This window comes from Schistocerca americana, chromosome 10, assembly GCF_021461395.2.
Source record: "Schistocerca americana isolate TAMUIC-IGC-003095 chromosome 10, iqSchAmer2.1, whole genome shotgun sequence".
In the NCBI taxonomy this organism is placed as follows: domain Eukaryota; kingdom Metazoa; phylum Arthropoda; class Insecta; order Orthoptera; family Acrididae; genus Schistocerca; species Schistocerca americana.
The window spans coordinates 142,531,197-142,553,771 of NC_060128.1; the positions used below are offsets into that span (position 1 = coordinate 142,531,197).

At 46.2% G+C, this 22,575-nt stretch overlaps 1 protein-coding gene across 1 annotated transcript in view; it reads left to right on the plus strand.

The window, feature by feature from the left end:
- The first annotated feature begins 1,109 nt into the window (after window positions 1–1,109).
- The window catches only part of LOC124552309 (homeobox protein Hox-A1-like), a 37,762-nt gene continuing 16,296 nt past the window's right edge, over window positions 1,110–22,575 (plus strand). The window contains exon 1 of the mRNA XM_047126583.1: window positions 1,110–1,290. Within this exon, the coding sequence (XP_046982539.1) occupies window positions 1,110–1,290 (181 nt within the window). The remainder of the gene's footprint in view (window positions 1,291–22,575) is intronic.

Here is a 22,575-nt window from a genome sequence, read left to right on the forward strand (position 1 = left end):
GTGCGACGTTGAACGATTTTCTTCAGTCATCGTTGGTCCGATTCTTGCAAGATCCTTTACCGGCCGCGTACATAGACAAATGTATCGCGAATACATAGAAAGAAGGATCCTTTATTGTATGATTATATGATACCGGAACAAACACTGGTAGCAGTTACTTCTGTAAAATATCTGGGAGTATGCGTGCGGAACGATTTGATCATATAAAATTAATTGTTGGTAAGGCGGGTGCCAGGTTGAGATTCACTGGGAGAGTCCTTAGAAAATGTAGTCCGTCAACAAAGAAGTGGCTTACAAAACACTCGTTCGACCTATACTTGAGTATTGCTCATCAGTGTGGGATCCGTACCAGGTCGGGTTGAAGGAGGAGGTAGAGAAGATCCAAAGAAGAGCGGCGCGTTTCGTCACAGGGTTATCTGGTAAGCGTGATAGCATTACGGAGATGTTTAGCAAACTCAAGTGGCAGACTCTGAAAGAGAGGCGCTCTGCATCGCGGTGTAGCTAGCTGTCCAGGTTTCGAGAGGGTGCGTTTCTGGATGAGGTATCGAATATATTGCTTCCCCCTACTTATACCTCCCGAGGAGATCACGAATGTAAAATTAGAGAGATTAGAGCGCGCACGGAGGCTTTCAGACAGTCGTTGTTCCCGCGAACCATACGCGACTGGAACAGGAAAGGGAGGTAATGACAGTGGCACGTAAAGTGCCCTCCGCCACACACCGTTGGTTGGCTTGCGGAGTATAAATGTAGGTGTAGAATTGGAACATAGTCCTCAGATGGCCTACTCAAAGTAAGAAAAACAAATCGGGTTTGGAACACAGGACGCAAAGAGTGGCAAGCAGCGACGCTAGCCACTGTGCCAGCGCTTTCGTTGAACAGTTTACTCACTAACAGGCAGATAGTTTACGTCGAAAACTTTCACCGTCGTTTACTCAGAAACGGTCCAGTACCTACGGATGACGCCGAGACATGTTTCCGCTTATTTTGATCCCTGTCCGACTGAGGGAAGTGTCTGGTAAATCGTGTTACGGCACTTGCCGAGTTCTCCCCGCTGCGGTGAGTGTGCTAACGTGGCTAAAAGCGACCACAGGCCGGAGCGAGTGGCGCGAATGCAAGAGGCGGCCGGTGGCGCCTGCCACCCACACTGTCAGCGCGGAGGCGGGCCTGTTTGCGCGGGCTGCCGCCAGGGCGCAGCAGCGCTGCAACATGGCGGCCGGCGGCCATCCGTCTTGCTGACGCCCGCGGCCGGCGAGCGCAGAGTGGCTGCTGGCGGCAAACACGCCGCTGATGGCCGCGGCCCGGCCCGGGCCTCTAGGGTTTCCGCGATTAGCGAAAGCGATAGCGGTAGCGAGAGCCCGGCCGCCTTGCTATCCCTCTATCCCCCCACCCCTCTCTTTCTCTCTCTCTCTCTCTCTCTCTCTCAAGTTCGGCTCCCCCGCTCAGCTCACTAACAGGCTGAAATTCCGAAGTTGTGCCGAAACGGGATGTTGTTGTGGTCTTCAGTCCTGGGACTGGTTTGATGCAGCTCTCCATGCTACTCTATCCTGTGCGAGCTTCTTCATCTCCCAGTACCTACTGCAACCTACATCCTTCTGAATCTGCTTACTGTATTCATCTCTTTGTCTCCCTCTACGATTTTTACCCTCCACACTGTCCTCCAATATTACATTAGTGATGCCCTGATGCCTCAGAACATGTCCTACCAACCGGTCCCTTCTTCTTGTCAAGTTGTGCCACAAAGTTCTCTTCTCCCCAACTGTATTCAGTACCTCCATCATTAGTTATGTGATCTACCCATCTAATCCTCAGCTTTCTTCTGTAGCGCCACATTTCGAAAGCTTCTCTTCTATTCTAAACTATTTATCGTCCACGTTTCACTTCCATACATGGCCACACTCCATAGAAATACTTTCAGAAACGACTTCCTGACACTTAAACCTATACTCGATGTTAACAAATTTCTCTTCTTCAGAAACGCGTTCCTTGCCATTGCCAGTCTACATATTATATCCTCTATACTTCGACCATCATCAGTTATTTCGCTCCCCAAATAGCAAAACTCCTGCACTACTTTAAGTGTCTCATTTCCTAATCTAATTCCCCCAGCATCACCCGACTTCATTCCACTACATTCCATTATCCTCGTTTTGCTTTTGTTGATGTTCATCTTATATCCTCCTTTCAAGACACTGCCCATTCTGTTCAAATGCTCTTCCAGGTCGTTTGCTGTCTCTGACAGAATTACAATGTCATCGGAGAACCTCAAAGTTTTTATTTCTTCTCCATGGATTTTAATACCTACTCCAAACTTTTCTTTTGTTTCCTTTACTGCTTGCTCAATATACAGATTGAATAGCATCAGGGAGAGGCTACAACCCTGTCTCACTCCCTTCCCAACCACTGCTTCCCTTCCATGCCCCTCGACCCTTATAACTGCCATCTGGTTTCTGTACAAATGTCCGCAGCTCGTGGTCGTGCGGTAGCGTTTTCGCTTCCGACTCCCGGGCTCCCGGGTTCGATTCCCGGCGGGATCAGGGAATTTATCTGCCTCCTGATGACTGGGTGTTGTGTGATGTCCTTCGGTTAGTTAGGTTTAAGTAGTTCTAAGTTCTAGGGGACTGATGACCATAGATGTTAAATCCCATAGTGCTCAGAGCCATTTGAACCATTTTTTCTGTACAAATTGAAAATAGCCTTTCGCTCCCTGTATTTTATCCCTGCCACGTTCAGAATTTGATAGAGAGTATTCCAGTTAACATTCTCAAAAAGCTTTCTGTAAGTCACCAAATACTAGAAACGTAGGTTTGCCTTTCCTTAATCTTTCTTCTAAGATAAGTCGTAAGGTTAGTATTGCCTCACGTGTTCCAATATTTCTACGGAATCCAAACTGACACACTGGACTCGCATTCGGGAGGACGACGGTTCAATCCCGTCTCCGGCCATCCTGATTTAGGTTTTCCGTGATTTCCCTAAATCGATTCAGGCAAATGCCGGGATGGTTCCTTTGAAAGGGCACGGCCGGTTTCCTTCCCCATCCTTCCCTAACCCGAGCTTGTGCTCCGTCTCTAATGACCTCGTTGTCGACGGGACGTTAAACACTAATATCCTCCTCCTCCTCCAAACTGATCTTCATCAAGGTCGGCTTCTACCAGTTTTTCCATTCGTATGTAAAGAATTCGTGTTAGTATTTTGCAGCTGTGACCTTGTTAAACTGATAGTTCGGTAATTTTGACATCTGTCAACACCTGCTTTCAACAGCAGCAAAAAATGTGTCCCACAACAGTTGCGACTATTCTTGTAGATGCAGGCATTCCGCCATGAGAAGACAGTGGTTAAAGCCACAGGACAGAACAGGTAGTCGGAACTGTGAAAGGGACCAAAAATGAGCGGCTGTCAGTTACACTTGAAAACATATGACTTTATTTAGTTGCCCAAACATTCAGCGCAAATTTCCGAGATTAATTATCGACTGAATAAGTCACACAATCTTATGGCTTAAGGGCACAACCTCTTTAATTTTTAAAACGGCTGAAGGTCCACGATTTAAAACACAACTACAAAAAAATTTTTAGAAGGCCGAAAGCCCAAGGCTTTATCCTTAAATATTTTTTTTTTAAATGAGGTTGAAGGCCCAAGCAGTATAAGATTTGACAAGTAAGGAATTTAAATTTTAAGAGGGCTGAAGGCCCATGATTGAAAAACATAACTACAATAATTACTATTAAAAACAGTCTTGATCACGATTTATTTAACAAGGTGACCGGTTTCGACCACTACTGTGGTCATCTTCAGACCATTGAGTAGGAACCTCTTTCTGTTGAGTAGTGATTCTCCAACAGAAAGAGGTTCCTATTCAGTGGTCTGAAGATGACCACAGTAGTGGTCGAAACCGGTCACTTTGTTAAATACATCGTGATCAAGACTGTTTTTAATAGTAATTATTTATAAGACATTGATCACTGCTGTTCCCGTAATGCATTCAAAAGTAATAACTACAATAAATTTTCAAAAGGCAGAAGGCCCAAAACTTTATCCAGAGAAAAAAAAAAATTTAAATGAGCCTGAAGGTCCGAATAATGCAACACTTGACAAGTAAGGAACTTTCAATTTTAAAGCGGCTGAAGGCTTATATGTTCAGCAAAACAGATAGAGAAACGGTAGTGCGATACATCGGTGAAGAACTTGAAAACCTTCTGCATCTACATGGATACTCCGAAAGCCACCGTACGGTGCATGGCGGAGCGGAGTGTACCCTGTCTTACTTGTCATTTCCCTTCCTGTTCGATTCGCAAATGGAGGGCAAAACGACTGTCTATATGCATCCGTATGAGCCCTAATTTCTCGTATCATCTTCTCGGTCCCTGTTGGCGGAAGTAGAATCGTTCGACAGTCAGCTTCAATTGCCGGTTCTCTAAATTTTCTCAGTATCGTTTCTCGCAAAAAACGTCGCCTTCCCCCCCCCCCCCCCACTCAGCCCCCCCCCCCCCCCCCCCCCGTCCCAGGGATTCCGACGTGAGTTCCGGTAGCATCTCCGTAACACTAGCGTGCTGTTCGAACCTCTCGGTGACAATTCTAGCAGACCGCTTCTGAACTACTTCGATGTCTTCCCTCATTCCGACCTGGTGGTACGAATCCCAAATACTCGAGCAGCAGTCAAGAGTAGGTGGCACCAGCGTCCTATATGCGGCCTCTTTCAGGTGAACCACTCTTTCCTAAAATTCTCCCAATAAACCGAAGTTCACCACTCTCCTCCCCCACCACAGTTCTCACACGCTCGTTCGACAACTTATTGCTTTGCAACGTAACGCCCAGATATTTACACGTCTTGACAGTGTCAAGAAGGGCACTAGTACGAGTGTGAGTCAAATGAAAACCTTAAATATTTTTTTAAAATATTATTTATTGTGCAGAAGTGGTACAAAGCTGTACCACATTTCAACATAATCTCCCAACGCTCAATGCAAGTCTTCCAGCGCTTAGAAAGTGCCTAAATTCCTTTAGAAAAAAATTCTTTTGGTAGTCCGCGCAACCACTCATGCACCGCGTGGCGTAACTCTTCATCAGAACGGAACTTCTTTCCTCCCATTGCGTCTTTGAGTGGTCCAAACACATGGAAATCACTTGGGTCAAGGTCTGCTCAGTATGGTGGATGAGGAAGACACTCAAAATGCAGGTCTGTGATCGTTGTAACTCTTGTACCGGCAATGTGGGTCCTTGCATTGTCATGTTGCAAAAGGACACCTGCTGACAGCAATCCACGTCGCTTTGATTTGATTGCAGGCCGCAGATGATTTTTTATGAGATCTGTGTATGATGCACTGGTGACAGTGGTCCCTCTAGGCACGTAATGCTCGAAAATGACGCCTTTTTCGTCCCAAAAGAGAGTCAGGATAACCTTCCCTGCTGATGGTTCTGTTCGAAACTTCTTTGGTTTTGATGATGAGGAATGGCGCCATCCCTTGCTCGCTCTCTTCGTTTCCGGTTGGTGAAACTGAACCCAGGTTTCGTCCCCAGTAACGATTCTTGCAAGGAAACCATCACCTTCTCGTTCAAAGCGCCGAAGAAGTTATTCACAACCATCAACACGTCGTTCTCTCATTTGTGAGTCAGCTGCCGTGGCACCCATCTTGCAGACACTTTGTGAAACTGGAGCACATCACGCACCATGTGGTGTGCTGACCTACGACTAATCTGTAAAGATGCTGCAACGTCATTCGGTGTCACTCGGCGGTGTTCCTTCACTATGGCTTCAACTGCTGCAATGTTCTGTGGAGTCACAACTCGTTGTGCCTGACCTGGACGAGGAGTATCTTCCACCGAAGTCACACCATTTGCGAACTTCCTACTCCATCCGTAGACTTGCTGCTGTGACAGACATGCATCACCGTACTGAACCTCCATTCGTCCATGAATTTCAACAGGTTTCACACCTTCACTACGCAAAACCGAGTAACAGAACGCTGTTTTTCCCTAGTGCAAGTCGCAAGTGGGGCGGCCATCTTTATACTGATACCGCGACGGTATGTGTGCATCTGCACTATGCTGCCACCTACAGGCCATTCTGCACGCTGTTTGTAGCACGCTTACCAACTTACAGGATAATGGCGCGAAATTTCGATTTGTTATTACAAATTTCAGGTTTTCATTTGACTCACCCTCGTAAAACTGTATCCGAACATTACAGATTTGATATTCCTACTCATTCGTATTAACTTAATTTTTCCACATTTAGGACTAGCTACCATTCATCACACCAACTGGGAATTTTATCTACAGTCACTCGACTTCGTCACCTTATCGCACGTCACGACATCATCAGCAAACAACCAGCCGTTTTCTGCCCACCCTATCTGCCAAATCATTTATGTGTATAGAGAACAACAGCTGGGGCACCCCTGACGACACCCTTCTCTCGCTTTTTTTTTTTTTTTTTCTTAGCGCTATGGGGCTTAACATCTGAGGTCATCAGTCCCCTAGAACTTAGAACTACTTAAACCTAACTAACCTAAGGACATCACACACATCCATGCCCGAGGCAGGATTCGAACCTGCGACCGTACCAGTCAAGCGGTTCCAGACTGAAGCGCCTAGAACCGCTCGGCCACACCGGCCGGCCATACCCTTCTCTCCAATGAACACTCGCCGTCGAGGACAACATACTGGGTTCTATTATTCAAGAAGTCTTCCAGCCACTCTGACACCTGTGAACTAATTCCATATGCTCGTACCTTCATTAACAGCCTTCAGTGGGGCACAGTGTCAAATGCTTTCCGAAAATCTAGAAATATAGACTCTGCCTGATGCCCTTCATCCATAGTTCTTAGTATATCATGTGACAAAACGTTTAGCTCTGGACAGGAGCATGAGAAGGAACTATGGCTCAAGTTCAAAAGAATAGTTGACCATGCACTGGGTACATATGTACCCAGTAGGACAGCAGATAATGGGAGAGGTCCTCCATAGTATACAGTCAACGTAAAGAATATCCCAAGGAAACACAGACTACTGCATAACAGGTACAAAACAAACCATAGAGACATGCTGAATGAAACGCGTTTAGCAATCAAGAGAGCAATGTATGAACCCTTAAATGACTGCCGTAGCACAGTATCGTCAAATGAGCTTCCACAAAACGCAAAGAAATTCTGGTAATATGTAAAGGCTGTTAGTGCAACCAAAGTTAGCGCCCAGCCACTCATAGACAAGATTGGAACCTAAAATGAGAGTAGCAAAGATAGAGCAAAAGTGTTTAACTCTGTTTTGAAATTTTCCTTTCCAAAGGTTCAAATGGCTCTGAGCACTACCACATCTGACGTCATCAGTCCCCTAGAACTTAGAACTACTTAAACCTAACTTACCTAAGGACATCACACACATCCATGCCCGAGGCAGGATTCGAACCTGCGACCGTAGCGGTCGCGCGGTTCCAGACTGAAGCGCCTAGAACCGCTCGGCCACACCGGCCGGCCTTTACAGAGTAAACCAAGGAGTATTACTCCAGTGTAATACTCGCTGAAAAGATGAGTGAAATAAATTTTGGTGTCGTTGGTGTTGAGAAACAGCTGAAATCGTTAAAATTGAACAAAACCGCAGTGCCCGATGGAACCCTATCAGATTCTATACCCAATTCGGGGCCTAGTTAGCCCCTCAGTTAACTATGGCCTATAGTAAATCCCTCGAACAAAAAATTGCACACAGTAGCTGGAAGAAAGCAAAGGTCACATCTGTCTTCAACAAGAGAATCAGAAGTGATCCACAAAACTACCGTCCAATATCCTTGACGTCCATTTACTTTAGAATCTTGGAATATATCCTGAACACAAACATAATGAGGTATCCCCGACACAACGGCCAACTCCATGCCAACCAGCATGTTCATCGAAAACATAGAGCATGTGAAACCCAACTCACACTTTTATCACGTGACATCCTGAAAGCCTTGGATCAAATCACTCAGGTAGATGCAGTATTTCTCGATTTGCGAAAAGCATTTGATTCAGTACACCTATATTTATTATCAAAAGTTGCATTTTATGTGTTATCAGACGAAAAAAGTAACTGCATTATGGATTTTTTGATAGGGAGGATGTATCATGTTATCTCGGAGGGAGAGACATCGACAAATGTGGAAGTAGCTTCTGGTGTACCACAGGGAAGAGTGTTGGGTCCCTTGCTGTTCATGTTGTATATTAATGACTTTGCGGACAATATTAATAATAACCTCAGACTTTTGCAGATGACGCAGTTACGTGGTACGAAGTACAGTCTAACCGAAGGTGTACAAAATTTTAGTTAGACCTTGATAAGATTTCAAGGTGATGCAATGATTGGCGACTTGCTTTAAATATTCAGAAATGTAAAATTGTGTACTTTACAAAACGAGAAACATGCTGTTCTATGACCGTAATACCAGTGAGTCACTGTTGGAATCGGCCGACTCATAAAAATATCTGTGTGTAACACTTTGTAGGGGCATGAAATGGAACGATCACATACACCTACATCTACGTCGATACTCTACAAATAACATTTAAGTGCCTGGCAGAGGGTTCATCGAACCACCTTAACAATTCTCTATTGTTCCGATCTCGTGTAGCGCGCGGAAAGAATTAACACCTGTATCTTTCCGTACGAGCTCTGATTTCCCTTATTTTATCTTGGTGATCGTTCCTCCGTATGTAAGTCGGTGTCAAAAAAACATTTTCGCATTCGGAGGAAAAAGTTGGTGATTGGAATTTCGTGAGAAGATTCCGCCGCAATAAAAAACGCCTTTCTTTTAATTATGTCCAGGCCTAATCCTGTATCATTTCTGTGACACTCTCTCCAATATTTCGCGATAATACAAAACGTGCTGCCTTTCTTGACTTTTTCGATGTACTCCGTCAGTCCTATCTTGTAAGGATCCCACACAGCGCAGCAGTATTCTAAAAGAGGACGGACAAGCGTAGTATAGGCAGTCTCCTTAGTAGGTGTGTTACATTTTCTAAATGTCCTGCCAATAAAACGCAGTCTTTGGTTAACCTTCCCCACAACATTTTCTATGTTCTTTCCAATTTAAGTTGTTCGTAATCGTAATACCTAGGTATTTAGTTGAATTTACGGCTTTTAGATTAGACTTATCGTGTAACCGAAGTTTAGCGAACTCATTTTAGCACTCATGTTGATGACCTCACAATTTTCGTTATTCAGGGTCAACTGCCACTTTTCGCACCATTCAGATATTTTTTTCTGAAACGTTTTGCAGTTTGTTTTGTTCTTATGATGACTTTATTAGTCTAGTCGTTAGACTAAATGACAGCGTCATCTGCAAACAACCGAAGATTGTCTCCCAAATCATTTATATAGATAAGGAACAGCAAAGGACCTATAACATTACCTTGGGGAACGCCTGAAAGCGCTTCTGTTTTACTCGATGACTTTCCGTCAATTACTACGAACTGTGACCTCTCTGAGAGGAAATCGCAAATCCAGTCATATAACTGAGACGATATTCCATAAGCACACAATTTTACTACGAGCAGCTCGTGTGGTACAGTGTCAAAACCATTCTGGAATCCCTGAAAATACCATACGAAAATGTATAGGCATGCGTATTCAAATACAGATGTATGTAAACGGGCAGAATATGGCGCTGCGGTCGGCAGCGCCTATAGAAGACAACGGTTGGCGATGAGTTACTGCTGCTACAATGGAAGGTTATCAAGATTTAAGTAGGTTTGAATATGGTGTTATCGTCGGCGCACAAGCGATGTGACACAGCATCTCCGAGGTATCGATGAAGGGGGGATTTTCGCGTACGACCATTTCACGAGTGTACGTGAATATCAGGTAAAACATCAAATCTCCGACATCGCTGCGGACGGGAAAAGATCCTGCAAGAACGGGACAAACGACGACTGAAGAGAATCGTTCATCTTGAATGAAGTGCATCCTTTGCGCAAATTGCTGCAGATTTCAATGATGGGCCATCAACAAGTATCAGCGCGCAAACCATTCAACGAAACAGCATCGACATAGGCTTTCGGAGCCGAAGGCCTACTAGTGTATCCTTGATGACTGAAAGACACAAAGCTTTACACCTCGCGTGGACTCGTCAACACTTACATTGGACTTATGATGACTGGAAACATGTTGTCTGGTCGGACAAGTCTCGTTTCAAATTGTACCGAGCCGATGAACTTGTACGGGTATGGAGACAACCTCATGAAGCCATGGACCATGCATGTCAGCAGGAGACTGTTCAAGCTGGTAGAGGTTCTGTAATGGTGTGCACTTGGAGTGATATGGGACCCCTGATACGTCTACATACGACTCTTGACAGGTGACACGTGCGTAACCATCCTGCTTCATCACCTGCATCCATTCATGTCCATTGTGCATTCCGACGGACTTGGGCAATTCCAGCAAGAAAATGCGATACCTCAAACGGCCAGAATTGCTACAGAGTGGCTCCAGGAACGCTCTTCTGAAACTGAACACTTCCGATAGCCAACAAACTCCCCAGACATGAACATTACTGATCATATATGGGATGTCTTAATCGCATGTATTATTATCATACCGCCAACCGGTTTCAACCCAACGTAGGGGTCATCTTCCATTGGTCGACTGCTGGTGGTGTCACTCCTGTCTACATAACGGCAGGAAACTACATTCCTGGAAATTGAAATAAGAACATCGTGAATTCATTGTCCCAGGAAGGGGAAACTTTATTGACACATTCCTGGGGTCAAATACATCACATGATCACACTGACAGAACCACAGGCACATAGACACAGGCAACAGAGCATGCACAATGTCGGCACTAGTACAGTGTATATCCACCTTTCGCAGCAATGCAGGCTGCTATTCTCCCATGGAGACGATCGTAGAGATGCTGGATGTAGTCCTGTGGAACGGCTTGCCATGCCTTTTCCACCTGGCGCCTCAGTTGGACCAGCGTTCGTGCTGGACGTGCAGACCGCGTGAGACGACACTTCATCCAGTCCCAAACATGCTCAATGGGGGACAGATCCGGAGATCTTGCTGGCCAGGGTAGTTGACTTACACCTTCTAGAGCATGTTGGGTGGCACGGGATACATGCGGACGTGCATTGTCCTGTTGGAACAGCAAGTTCCCTTGCCGGTCTAGGAATGGTAGAACGATGGGTTCGATGACGGTTTGGATGTACCGTGCACTATTCAGTGTCCCCTCGACGATCACAAGTGGTGTACGGCCAGTGTAGGAGATCGCTCCCCACACCATGATGCCGCGTGTTGGCCCTGTGTACCTCGGTCGTATGCAGTCCTGATTGTGGCGCTCACCTGCACGGCGCCAAACACGCATACGACCATCATTGGCACCAAGGCAGAAGCGACTCTCATCGCTGAAGACGACACGTCTCCATTCGTCCCTCCATTCACGCCTGTCGCGACACCACTGGAGGCGGGCTGCACGATGTTGGGGCGTGAGCGGAAGACGGCCTAACGGTGTGCGGGACCGTAGCCCAGCTTCATGGAGACGGTTGCGAATGGTCCTCGCCGATACCCCAGGAGCAACAGTGTCCCTAATTTGCTGGGAAGTGGCGGTGCGGTCCCCTACGGCACTGCGTAGGATCCTACGGTCTTGGCGTGCATCCGTGCGTCACTGCGGTCCGGTCCCAGGTCGACGGGCACGTGCACCTTCCGCCGACCACTGGCGACAACATCGATGTACTGTGGAGACCTCACGCCCCACGTGTTGAGCAATTCGGCGGTACGTCCACCCGGCCTCCCGCATGCCCACTATACGCCCTCGCTCAAAGTCCGTCAACTGCACATACGGTTCACGTCCACGCTGTCGCGGCATGCTACCAGTGTTAAAGACTGCGATGGAGCTCCGTATGCCACGGCAAACTGGCTGACACTGACGGCGGCGGTGCACAAATGCTGCGCAGCTAGCGCCATTCGACGGCCAACACCGCGGTTCCTGGTGTGTCCGCTGTGCCGTGCGTGTGATCATTGCTTGTACAGCCCTCTCGCAGTGTCCGGAGCAAGTATGGTGGGTCTGACACACCGGTGTCAATGTGTTCTTTTTTCCATTTCCAGGAGTGTACATGCGATTAAGACTGTTTTTGAATAACTGATTAATCATACTAATCCCTACCTCATCTCCACAACCATGTTGTCCAAATATCTGGGATGCCTTGCAACATGCTTTTCAGAAGAGATCTCCACCCTTCGTACTCTTACGGATTTATGGATAGCCCTGGAGGATTCATGGTGTCAGTTCAGTCCAGCACTACTTCAGACATTAGTCGAATCCATGCAACGTCGTGTTGCGTGTTGCATGCTCGCGGGGGCCAGGCAGGTGTACCAGTTTCTTTGGCTCTTTAGTGTACTTTCATTTGTTATACACTAATAACGAAGAATAATTTTGCGCGTGATTCGAGTAAATTTTCCCCAACTGTGGCCGACAAACACTCGGCAGGTGCGGTTGCGAAAGGGTTGACCTGTGACGCACGAGGGACAGACGCAACGCGCCGTGTTTGGCTTGACCCCGGTGTGGCGGCGTGGGACCGGGTGACGTCACCGCGGGGGACTGACCCTTTGCGGCCTTATTGAATCAGGCCGGACAGGGCTGGACAGGGGTCAGCGGGGAAACAATGCCAGAAACAAATAAGGGCGCGACAGCCGGCCCTGGGGAGGGCTTAGCTCCGGACAACGTAGCGAGGGACACGTTATACCGGCCTGCTTCCTCGCAATACCAGCGGCTGCAGCGTCGCGCCTTTTCACGGCTGTAAACCGGCTTAGCTGTGAATGTGTCCGAGCTGTCGACAGTAGTAATGAACGAAGAATAATGGAAAAGGAAATTGAGGGTTTGGTTGGATGACGAGCAGTTTGGCTTTCGGTAAGGTCGAGGCAACAGGCAGTTCTGACGTTGCGCTGGATAGTGCGGCCGTCCTCGTAAGGGCATTCGATGTATGTAACTGGTGAAGAAGGCCTCGGCTAGATACACTGCTGGCCATTTAACCGACAGGAAGAAGATGCTGTGATAGGCAAATGATAAGCTTTTCAGGGCATTCACACAACGTTGGCGCCGGTGGCGACACCTACAACGTGCTGACATGAGGAAAGTCTCCAACCGATTTCTCATACACAAACAGCAGTTGAACTGCGTTGCCTGGTGAAACGTTGTTGTGATGCGTCGTGTAAGGAGGAGAAATGCGTACCATCACGTTGCCGACTTTGATAAAGGTCGGATTGTTGACTATCGCGATTGCGGTTTAACGTATCGCGACATTGCTGCTCGCGTTGGTCGAGATCCAATGACTGTTAGCAGAATATGGAATCGGTGGCTTCAGGAGGGTAATACGGAACGTCGTGCTGGATCCCAACGGCCTCGTATCACTAGCAGTCGAGATGACAGGCATCTTATCCGCATGGCTGTAATCGGATGGTACAGCCACGTCTCGATCCCTGCGTCAACAAATGGGGACGCTCGCAAGACAACAACCATCTGCACGAACAGTTCGACGACGTTTGCAGCAGCATGGACTATCAGCTCGGAGACCGTGGCTGCGGTTACCCTTGACGCTGCGTCACAGGAGCGCCTGCGATGTTGTACTCAACGATGAACCTGGTTGCACGAATGGAAATGGTCATTGTTTCGGATGAATCCAGGTTCTGTTTACAGTATCATGATGTTCGCATCCGTGTTTGGCGACATCGCGGTGGACGCACATTAGACGTGTGTTTACGTCATCGCCATACTGGCGTATCACCCAGCGTGATGTTCTGGGGTGCCGTTGCTTACACGTCTCGGCCACCTCTTGTTCGCATTGACGGCACTTTGAACAGTGGACGTTACATTTCACATGTGTTACGATCCATAGCTCAAGCCTTCATTCGATCCAAGCGAAACACTACATTTCTCGAGGATAATGAACGACCACATGTTGCAGGTCCTGTAGGGGCCTTTCTGGATACAGAAAATGTTCGACTGCTGCCCTGGCCAGCACATTCTCCAGATCTCTCACCAACTGAAAACGTCTGGTCAATGGTAGCCGAGTCTCTGGCTCGTCACAATACGCCAGTCACTACTCCTGATGAACTGTGGTATCGCGTTGAAGCTGTACGGGCGGCTTTACCTGTACACGCCACCAAGCTCTGTTTGACTCAATGCCCAAGCGTATCAAGGCCGTTATTACGGCCATAGGTGGTTGTTCTGGGTACTGATTTCTCAGAATCTATGCACCCAAATTCCGTGAAAATGTAGTCACATGTCAGTTCTAGTATCATATATTTGTCCAATGAATACCCGTTTATCATCTGCATTTCTTCTTGGTTTAGCAATTTTAATGGCCTGTATATCTGTGATCTTCGACTTCTTTATCGCACACTCCAAGATAAAAACGATGCACCATGGAGGAATTATCCGAATGGTACGAAAAACGGTTGATTGTTGTACATCTAAAGGCAAACAAATGACCACAATTTCAGAAAAATTGGATGATTTATTCAAGATAAAGAGCTTCACAAAACGAGCAAGTCAAAAACGCGTTCGCCCACGTTTGGTCCTTATGCAAACAGTTATTCGGCTTCGCACTGATTGATAGACATATTCGATATACTTCTGAAGGTTATGGTGCCAAATTCTGTAGAATTGGCGCGTTGGGTCGTCAATATCGTGAGGAGGTTAGAGGGGACTGCCCATAATGCTCCAAATGTTCTCCGTTGGGGACAGATACGGCGACCTTGCTCGGCTAGGTAAAGTTTGGCAAGCACGAAGACAACCAGTGAAAACTCTCGCCGTGTTCGGGGGGACGTTATCTTGCTGAAATGCAATCTTTCTCAGAAAAGCTTTGATTAAGACAATTAAGTACTATGAAACGTCCCCTTTGAACAATTCTTACACGACTGTCCTTAAACTGACACACAATATTTTGTTAGCGCAACGCAATCTGACTTTCAAAATTCCCTGCAAAAGAATGGCCCTGACTAACATTAAACTATACCTTTCACAAATCACTTACCTCACAAAAATCTTCGCTGCTCAAGCTACTGCAATACAGCGAGCGCCACTACTGCCAGCTAAATAAAAGATTCAAACTATGGAAGGCACTAACTACTGATAGGGATAGTTAGCAAATGAAAGATATTAATAGAGAACAAACAATGTATTTACCTTGATATCATCATATATAAATATAGCAGTTCATGACAAATTTCAAAACTCCGCCATCTCTCTCCCCACATCCACCACTGCTGGCGGCTCACCTCCAACTGCGCAACGCTACGCGCTGTTCACATCCAGCTGCCGCTGCCCAACACTACAATGGCAGACAACAATGCAAACTAGACACAGACTGCACACAGCACAGCCAGTGATTTTCATACAGAGTTGGCGTTACCAATAAAAAAACCTAAACAGCCTACTTACAGTACGAACTGTTTCAACGTTCGCGTTACATCAGTGGTCGTGGTGCTTATGGAATATCGTCTCAGTTAGGCCACTGGATTCGTGATTTTCTGTCAGAGAGGTCACACACAGTTCGTACTAAGTGACGGAAAATCATCGAGTAAAACAGACGTGACTTTAGGCGTTCAACAAGGTAGTGTTACAGGCCTTTTGCTGTTCCGTATCTATATACAAGATTTAGGAGACGATCTTAGGTTGTTTGCCAAAAAAAGTTGTAATTTATCGTCTAGTAAGGTCATCAGAAGATCAAGAAAAATTGTAAAACGATTTAGAAAAGATATCTGTATATTGCGAGAATTGGCAAAATTGTTTCGAATGGCTCTAAGCACCATGGGACTTAACATCTGAGGTCATCAGTCCCCTAGAACTTAGAACTACTTAAACCTAACTCTACCTAAGGACATCACACACATCCATGCCCGAGGCAGTTTTCGAACCTGCGACCGTAGCAACCGCGTGGTTCGAGACTGACTCGCCTAGAACCGCTCAGCCACAGCAGCCGGCCGAGAATTGGCAGTTGGCTCTAAATTATTACAGTGTGAGGTAATCCATATGTGTAGTAAAAGGAATCAGATAAACTTCGGTTACACTACAAATCAATCAAATGAAATGGCCGTAAGTTCAACCAAATAGTAGGAATTTCAATTACAAACAACTTAAATTGGAAAGAACACACAGAAAATGCTATTTGAAAGACCAGCCAAAGATGCGGTTTGTTGGCAGAACGCTTAGATGTAACATCGTACAGTCGTTACGGCGCCTTCCGTGACCACCAGCGGCGTACGTCGGCCCCACATAATGCCATCCCGAAACAGCAGGAAACCTCCACCTTGCTGCACTCGCTGGACAGTGTGTCTAAGGCGTTCAGCCTGACCGGATTGGCTCCAAACACCGACGCTTGTCTAGTTGAAGGCATGTGTGACATTCATCGGTGAAGAGAAAGTGATGCCAATCCTGAGCGGTCCATTCGGCATCTTGTTGGGCCCATCTGTACCGCGCTGCATGGTGTCGTGGTTGCAAAGATGGACCTCGCCATGGACGACGGGAGTGAAGTCGCGCATCATGCAGCGTATTGCGCACAGTTTGAGTCGTAACACGACGTCCTGTGGCTGCACGAAAAACTTTATTCAACCTGCTGACGTTGGTGTCAGGATTCCTCCGAGCCATTATCCGTAGGTAGCGGTCATCCACTGCAGTAGTAGCCCTTGGGCAGCCTGAGCGAGGCATGTCATCGACAGTTCCTGTCTCTCTGTATCTCCTCCATGTCCGAACAACATCGCTTTGGTTCACTCCGAGACGCCTGGACACTTCCCTTGTTGAGAGTCCTTCCTGGCACAAAGTAACAAAAAATGGTTCAAATGGCTCTGACCACTATGGGACATAACTTCTGAGGTCATCAGTCCCCTAGAACTTGGAACTACTTAAACCTAACTAACCTAAGGACATCACACACATCCATGCCCGAGGCAGGATTCGAACCTGCGACCGTAGCAGTCGCACGGTTCCGGACTGCGCGCCTAGAACCGCGAGACTACCGCGGCCGGCTATGGGATTTAACACCTGAGGTCATGAGTCCCCTAGAACTTAGAACTACTTAAACCTAACTAACCTAAAGACATCACACACATCCATGCCCGAGGCAGGATTCGAACCTGCGACCGTAGCAGCAGCGCGGTCCCGGACTGAAGTGCCTAGAACCGTTCGGCTACCTCGGTCGGCACAAAGTAACAATCCGGACGCGATCGAACCGCGGTACAGACCTTCTAGGCATAGTTGGACTACGGCCAACACGAGTCTGGTGGAGTGACTGGAACTGATCGGCTCTCGGACCCCCTCCGCCTAATAGACGATGCTCATTGCATGGCTCTTTACATCTTTGGGCGGGTTTAGTGACATCTCTGAACAGTGAAAGGGACTGTGTCTGCGATACAATATCAACAGTCAACGTCTATCTTCAGAGTTCTGGGGACAGGGGTGACGCAAAACTTTTTTTGATGTGTGTGTAATAAGGGAAATCAGAACTCTTACGGAGAGATACAGATTTTCGTTTTTTACCGGGCGCTGTTCGAGAATGGAATAATTGAGAATTATTGTGAAGGTGGTTCGATGAATCCCCTGCCAGGCACGTATGTGTGATTTGCAGTCTCCATGTAGATGTAGATGTAGATGTGGATGTGGATGTAGTCGTCAAAGAGCGACCAGCAAGGCGCACAGGGCCCGATCCAGATATTGGTGCAGCTCGTGGTTCTTAGATGTATTTTATAATAATGTGCATTTAAGAACTAACAGCCGTATCCTAAAACTTCATCCGACGTTAAGAGATCCTTTAGAAAGGAATTTTCCCACACAGTAACAAAAATTCTTACGGAAACAGAAGTATTTTAAGAAGTGCTGAACTGCGATGATGGTTTATTAGACAGTGAGAAAAGTGAAGTTGGCTGGTTAGCTCAAGTCAGAGGGGTAAGTCGCGCGGCCAAAGCGGTGTTAGGGTTTAGAGATCGTCAGCGGCGGGCGGGGGTGAGAGGTTGGGGGGGGGGGGGAGGGGGAGGAAAGTTTTATTGTTTGTCTTCTTACACTGACAGCTCTTGAGCGTGAGCGACTCGAAACGGTCTCCTGCTGTGGCATGAACTTTTACACTGAAGTAAAATGGTTTTGTGAATGCGGATTATAGGCACAAACATCTTCAAGTGCAGTAGTTGTTTGTAACCGGGAATATGAAATTAAATTGTGGCTGTTGTTATACAACGCAATGAGGAGAAGAAAGATGACCTCCGAAATATTTAGCAAACATGTGTGATCTTGTCGCGTATTGATTAATGCATTTAAATATAAGTACAATTACTGTTATGAGCAATTTAATCAGCCGCTCATGCATACGACACTACATTTCGTCAGGTAATTACAGTGTCAATGTTCGCCGAAGGTTGCAGCAGTCAGAAACAGTTGACACGAAATATTCCGAATGGAGCGAAATTTGAACGACCAGAACTTGGAGGACGGCCAACTTACCGCGCCTCTACTACAGGGTGTCCGTAAAGTCTACGTACATAGGGAATTTTAATAAATAGCAATAAAGCACATTTTAGTCACTTTAATGTTAATAAATAACATTTTCAGCATGATCCCCGTACTTTTCAATGGTTACTTCGATGCGCTTTGCAAGATTAAGGTGAACTCGATGATACAGGCCTGAACCGCCGTTGATTTTATCACACTAACTGGCAATGTTTCTGTCAGGTGGTTTGTAATCTTCATCGAGTATACGAGGGTGAGTCAAATGAAAACCTTAAATTTGTAATAACAAATCCAAATTTCGCGCCTTTATCCTGTAAGTTGCTAAGCGTGCTACAAACTGCGTGCAGAATGTCCTGTGGGTGGCAGCATTGTGCAGATGCACACATACCGTTACAGTATTAGTGTAAACATGGCCGGCCCACTTGCGACATGCACCAGTGAAGAACAGCATTCTGTTATTCGGTCTTTGCGTAGTAAAGGTGTGAAACCTATTGAAATTCATCGACGAATGAAGGTTCATTACGGCGATGCATGTTTGTCACAGCAGCAAGTCTACAAATAGAGTAGAAAGTTTGCAAATGGTGTCACTTCAATGGAAGATGCTCCTCGTCCAGGTCAGGCACAACGAGTTGTGACTCCACAGAACATTGCAGCAGTTGAAGCCATAGTGAAGGAAAACGGCCGAGTGACACTAAATGACATTGCAGCATGTTTACAGATTAGTCATAGCACAGCACATTGTGTACGATGTGCTCCAGTTTCACAAAGTGTCTGTAAGATGGGTGCCACGGCAGCTGACTCACAAATGAGAGAACGACGTGTTGATGCTTGTGAAGAACTTCTACGGCGCTTTGAACGAGAAGATTTTGGCTTCCTTGCAAGAATCGTTACTCTGGACGAAACCTGGGTTCACTTCCATCAACCGGAAACGAAGAGAGCGAGCAAGGAATGGCGCCATTCCTCATCACCAAAACCAAAGAAGTTTCGAACAGAACCAACAGCAGGGAAGGTCATGCTGACTCTCTTTTGGGACGAAAAAGGCGTCATTTTGGAGCATTACGTGCCTAGAGGGACCACTTTCACTAGTGCGTCATACACAGACCTCCTAAAAAAATCATCTGCGGCCTGCAATCAAATCAAAGCGACGTGGGTTGCTGTCAGCAGGTGTCCTTTTGCTACATGACAATGCAAGGCCCCACACTGCCCGTACAACAGTTGCAACAATCACAGACCTGCATTTTGAGTGTCTTCCTCATCCACCATACTCACCAGACCTTGCCCCAAGTGATTTCCATATGTTTGGACGACTCAAAGACGCAATGGGAGGAAAGAAGTTCCGTTCTGATGAAGAGGTGCGCCACGTGATACATGAGTGGTTGCGCGGACTACCGAAAGAATTTTTGTTCTAAAGGAATTAATGCACTTTGTAAGCGCTGGAGGACTTGCATTGAGCGTGGGGGAGATTATGTTGAAAAGTGATACAGCTTTGTACCACTTCTGCACAATAAATAATATTTAAAAAAATATTTAAGGTTTTCATTTGACTCACCCTGGTACTTTCTCTTTCAGCACACCAGAAAAAGAAATCAAGGGCAGAGAGGTCTGGCGGGCGAGGGGACCACTTCACACGTCCTCTTCTCCCAATCCAGTTAGGAAAACTGTCATTCAACCAATCTCTAACAGCTGCAGCAAAATGGGCAGCGGGGCCATCCTGCTCATTACAGTCTGGAAGTCCCTCACCGAAACGCCCAATCTGAGGCATCCAGCATGTTTAGATAAATGATAATTAACTGAAACCCTCAGCTGCCGACAGGTGCACGGGAAGGGTGCAAGGGATAAGTCCCTACAGTCGCGCTATTCATCTGTGCCCTCGGTGGCTGAGATGGACAGCCGGCACGGTAGCTCAGCGTGTTCGGTCAGAGGGTTAGCTGCCCTCTGTAATAAAAAAATTAAGTTAATCGATCAACAACGAACTTAAACGGATGTCTTACGACGTCCACCTCGAGCAGATGCAACGAACAAAAGCGAACAAAATGAGATTAAAAATAAAAAAAAGATGGATAGAGCGTCTGCCATGTAAGCAACAGACCCCGGGTTCGAGTCCTGGTCGGGGCACACGTTTTCAACTGTCCCCATCGAGGTATATCAACAACACCTGTCGGCAGGGTTTCAATTAATTATCATTTATTCTGGAGAAGCTGCACGGTCATCAATGGTATCTGTTCTTTCGAGAACAGTTACTATCTTCATATATATGTTCAGATATGTCTCACCCATTACATGCTCATCAAAGAAGAAAGGTCGTAGCACATGAGCTTTCCACAAACCACGTCACACCATTACCTTTTGGCAGCCCTGCTGTTTGAATGGGCTCATCCAATGTGGATTTCCTTGAGACCAGAATCGAAGATTTTGTCTGTTCACTTCACCACTGACATAAAGCACAGCTTCATCACCGAACAACACACAATCTGTAGTAAAACTGATATTTTCATCCAGTTTATCCGCAAACCATTCACGCATCTGCATGCTTCTATCGGCATCACAAGCGTCTTCTAACCAAATTGCGTGCCTACGGAGTATCGCCTCAGTTGTGCGACTGGATCCGTGATTTCCTGTCAGAAAGGCCACCGTTCGCAGTAATAGACGGCAAGTCATCGAGTAAAACAGAAGTAATATCTGGCGTTCCCCAAGGAAGTGTAACAGGCCCTCTATTGTTCCTGATCTATATTAACGACATAGGAGACCATCTGAGTAGCCGTCTTTGATTGTTTGCAGATGATGCTGTCGTTTACCGTCTTGTAAAGTCATCAGTTGATCAAAACGAATTGCAAAATGATTTATATAAGATATCTGTATGGTGCGAAATGTGGCAATTGACCCTGAATAAGGAAAAGTGTGAAGTTATTCAGATGAGTACTAAAAGAAATCAGCTAAATTTCGATTACGCGATAAGTCACACAAATCTGAAGGCTGTAAATTCAACTAAATACTTAGGGATTACAATTACAAACAACGTAAATTGGAACGATCACATAGATAATATTGTGGGTAGAGCAAACCAAAGTCTGCGATTCATTAGCAGAACAATTAGAAGGTGCAACAGGTCTACTAAAGAGACTGCTTACACCACGCTTGCCCTCCCTATTCTGGAGTATTGCTGTGCGGTGTGGGATCCGCATCAGGTGGGACTGACGGATGACATCGAAAAAGTTCAAAGAAGGGGAGCTCGTTTTGTACTATCACGAAGGGAGATAGTGCCACAGACATGATAGGTGAATTGGAGTGGCAATCATTAATACAGAGGCGTTTTTCGTTGCGACGGGATCTTCTCATGAAATTTCAATGACCAGTTTTCTCCTCCGATTGCGTAAACATTCTGTTGGCACCCACCTACATAGGGAGAAATGATCATCACGAGAAAATAAGAAAAATCAGGGCTCGCACGGAAAAATTTAAGAACTCGTTTTTCCCGCGTGCCGTTCGAGAGTGGAACGGTAGAGAGACAGCATGAAGGCGGTTCATTGAACTCTCTGCCAGGCACTTTATTGTGAATAACAGAGTAATCAAGTATATGTAGATGTCGATCATATTCATTTATGTGATGTACGAATGAAAACCTCTCTTCTGCCAGTAATTTGTGGATGGTTGACCTTGAAACGCCCATCTCCGTGGATGTCCGATGAAGCGATTTCTTTGGGCCAGCATAAATCTTGGTCAGGACAGCCTCTATCGTTTCGTCTGAAGTCTCTGGTCTCCGGAACTGGGTTTGTTCAACACACTATCTGTTTCCTTAAACTTGGTGATTAATTTCCCGACGGCAGTAAAACAGTTGGCGTTGAGGGTGCCGAAGGTTGAATTTTTCCTCAATTTTGCAATACGACCGTCCTTCTCGTCCACTTTAGAGCACCAGCTCCACTCGTTCTTCTTTAGACAGACCCACAATTCAATCTGGAAATAAACAAAATTTATTAGAATTACTAGAATTTATTTTATTTTTGTTTATTCATTTATTAATATTTATATAATCTGGAATATTTATTATAATTTAATAGAATTCCCTATGTACCATCAGTGTGTGGACAATCTGTAGAGCTACTCTACTGTGGGACGATGGCA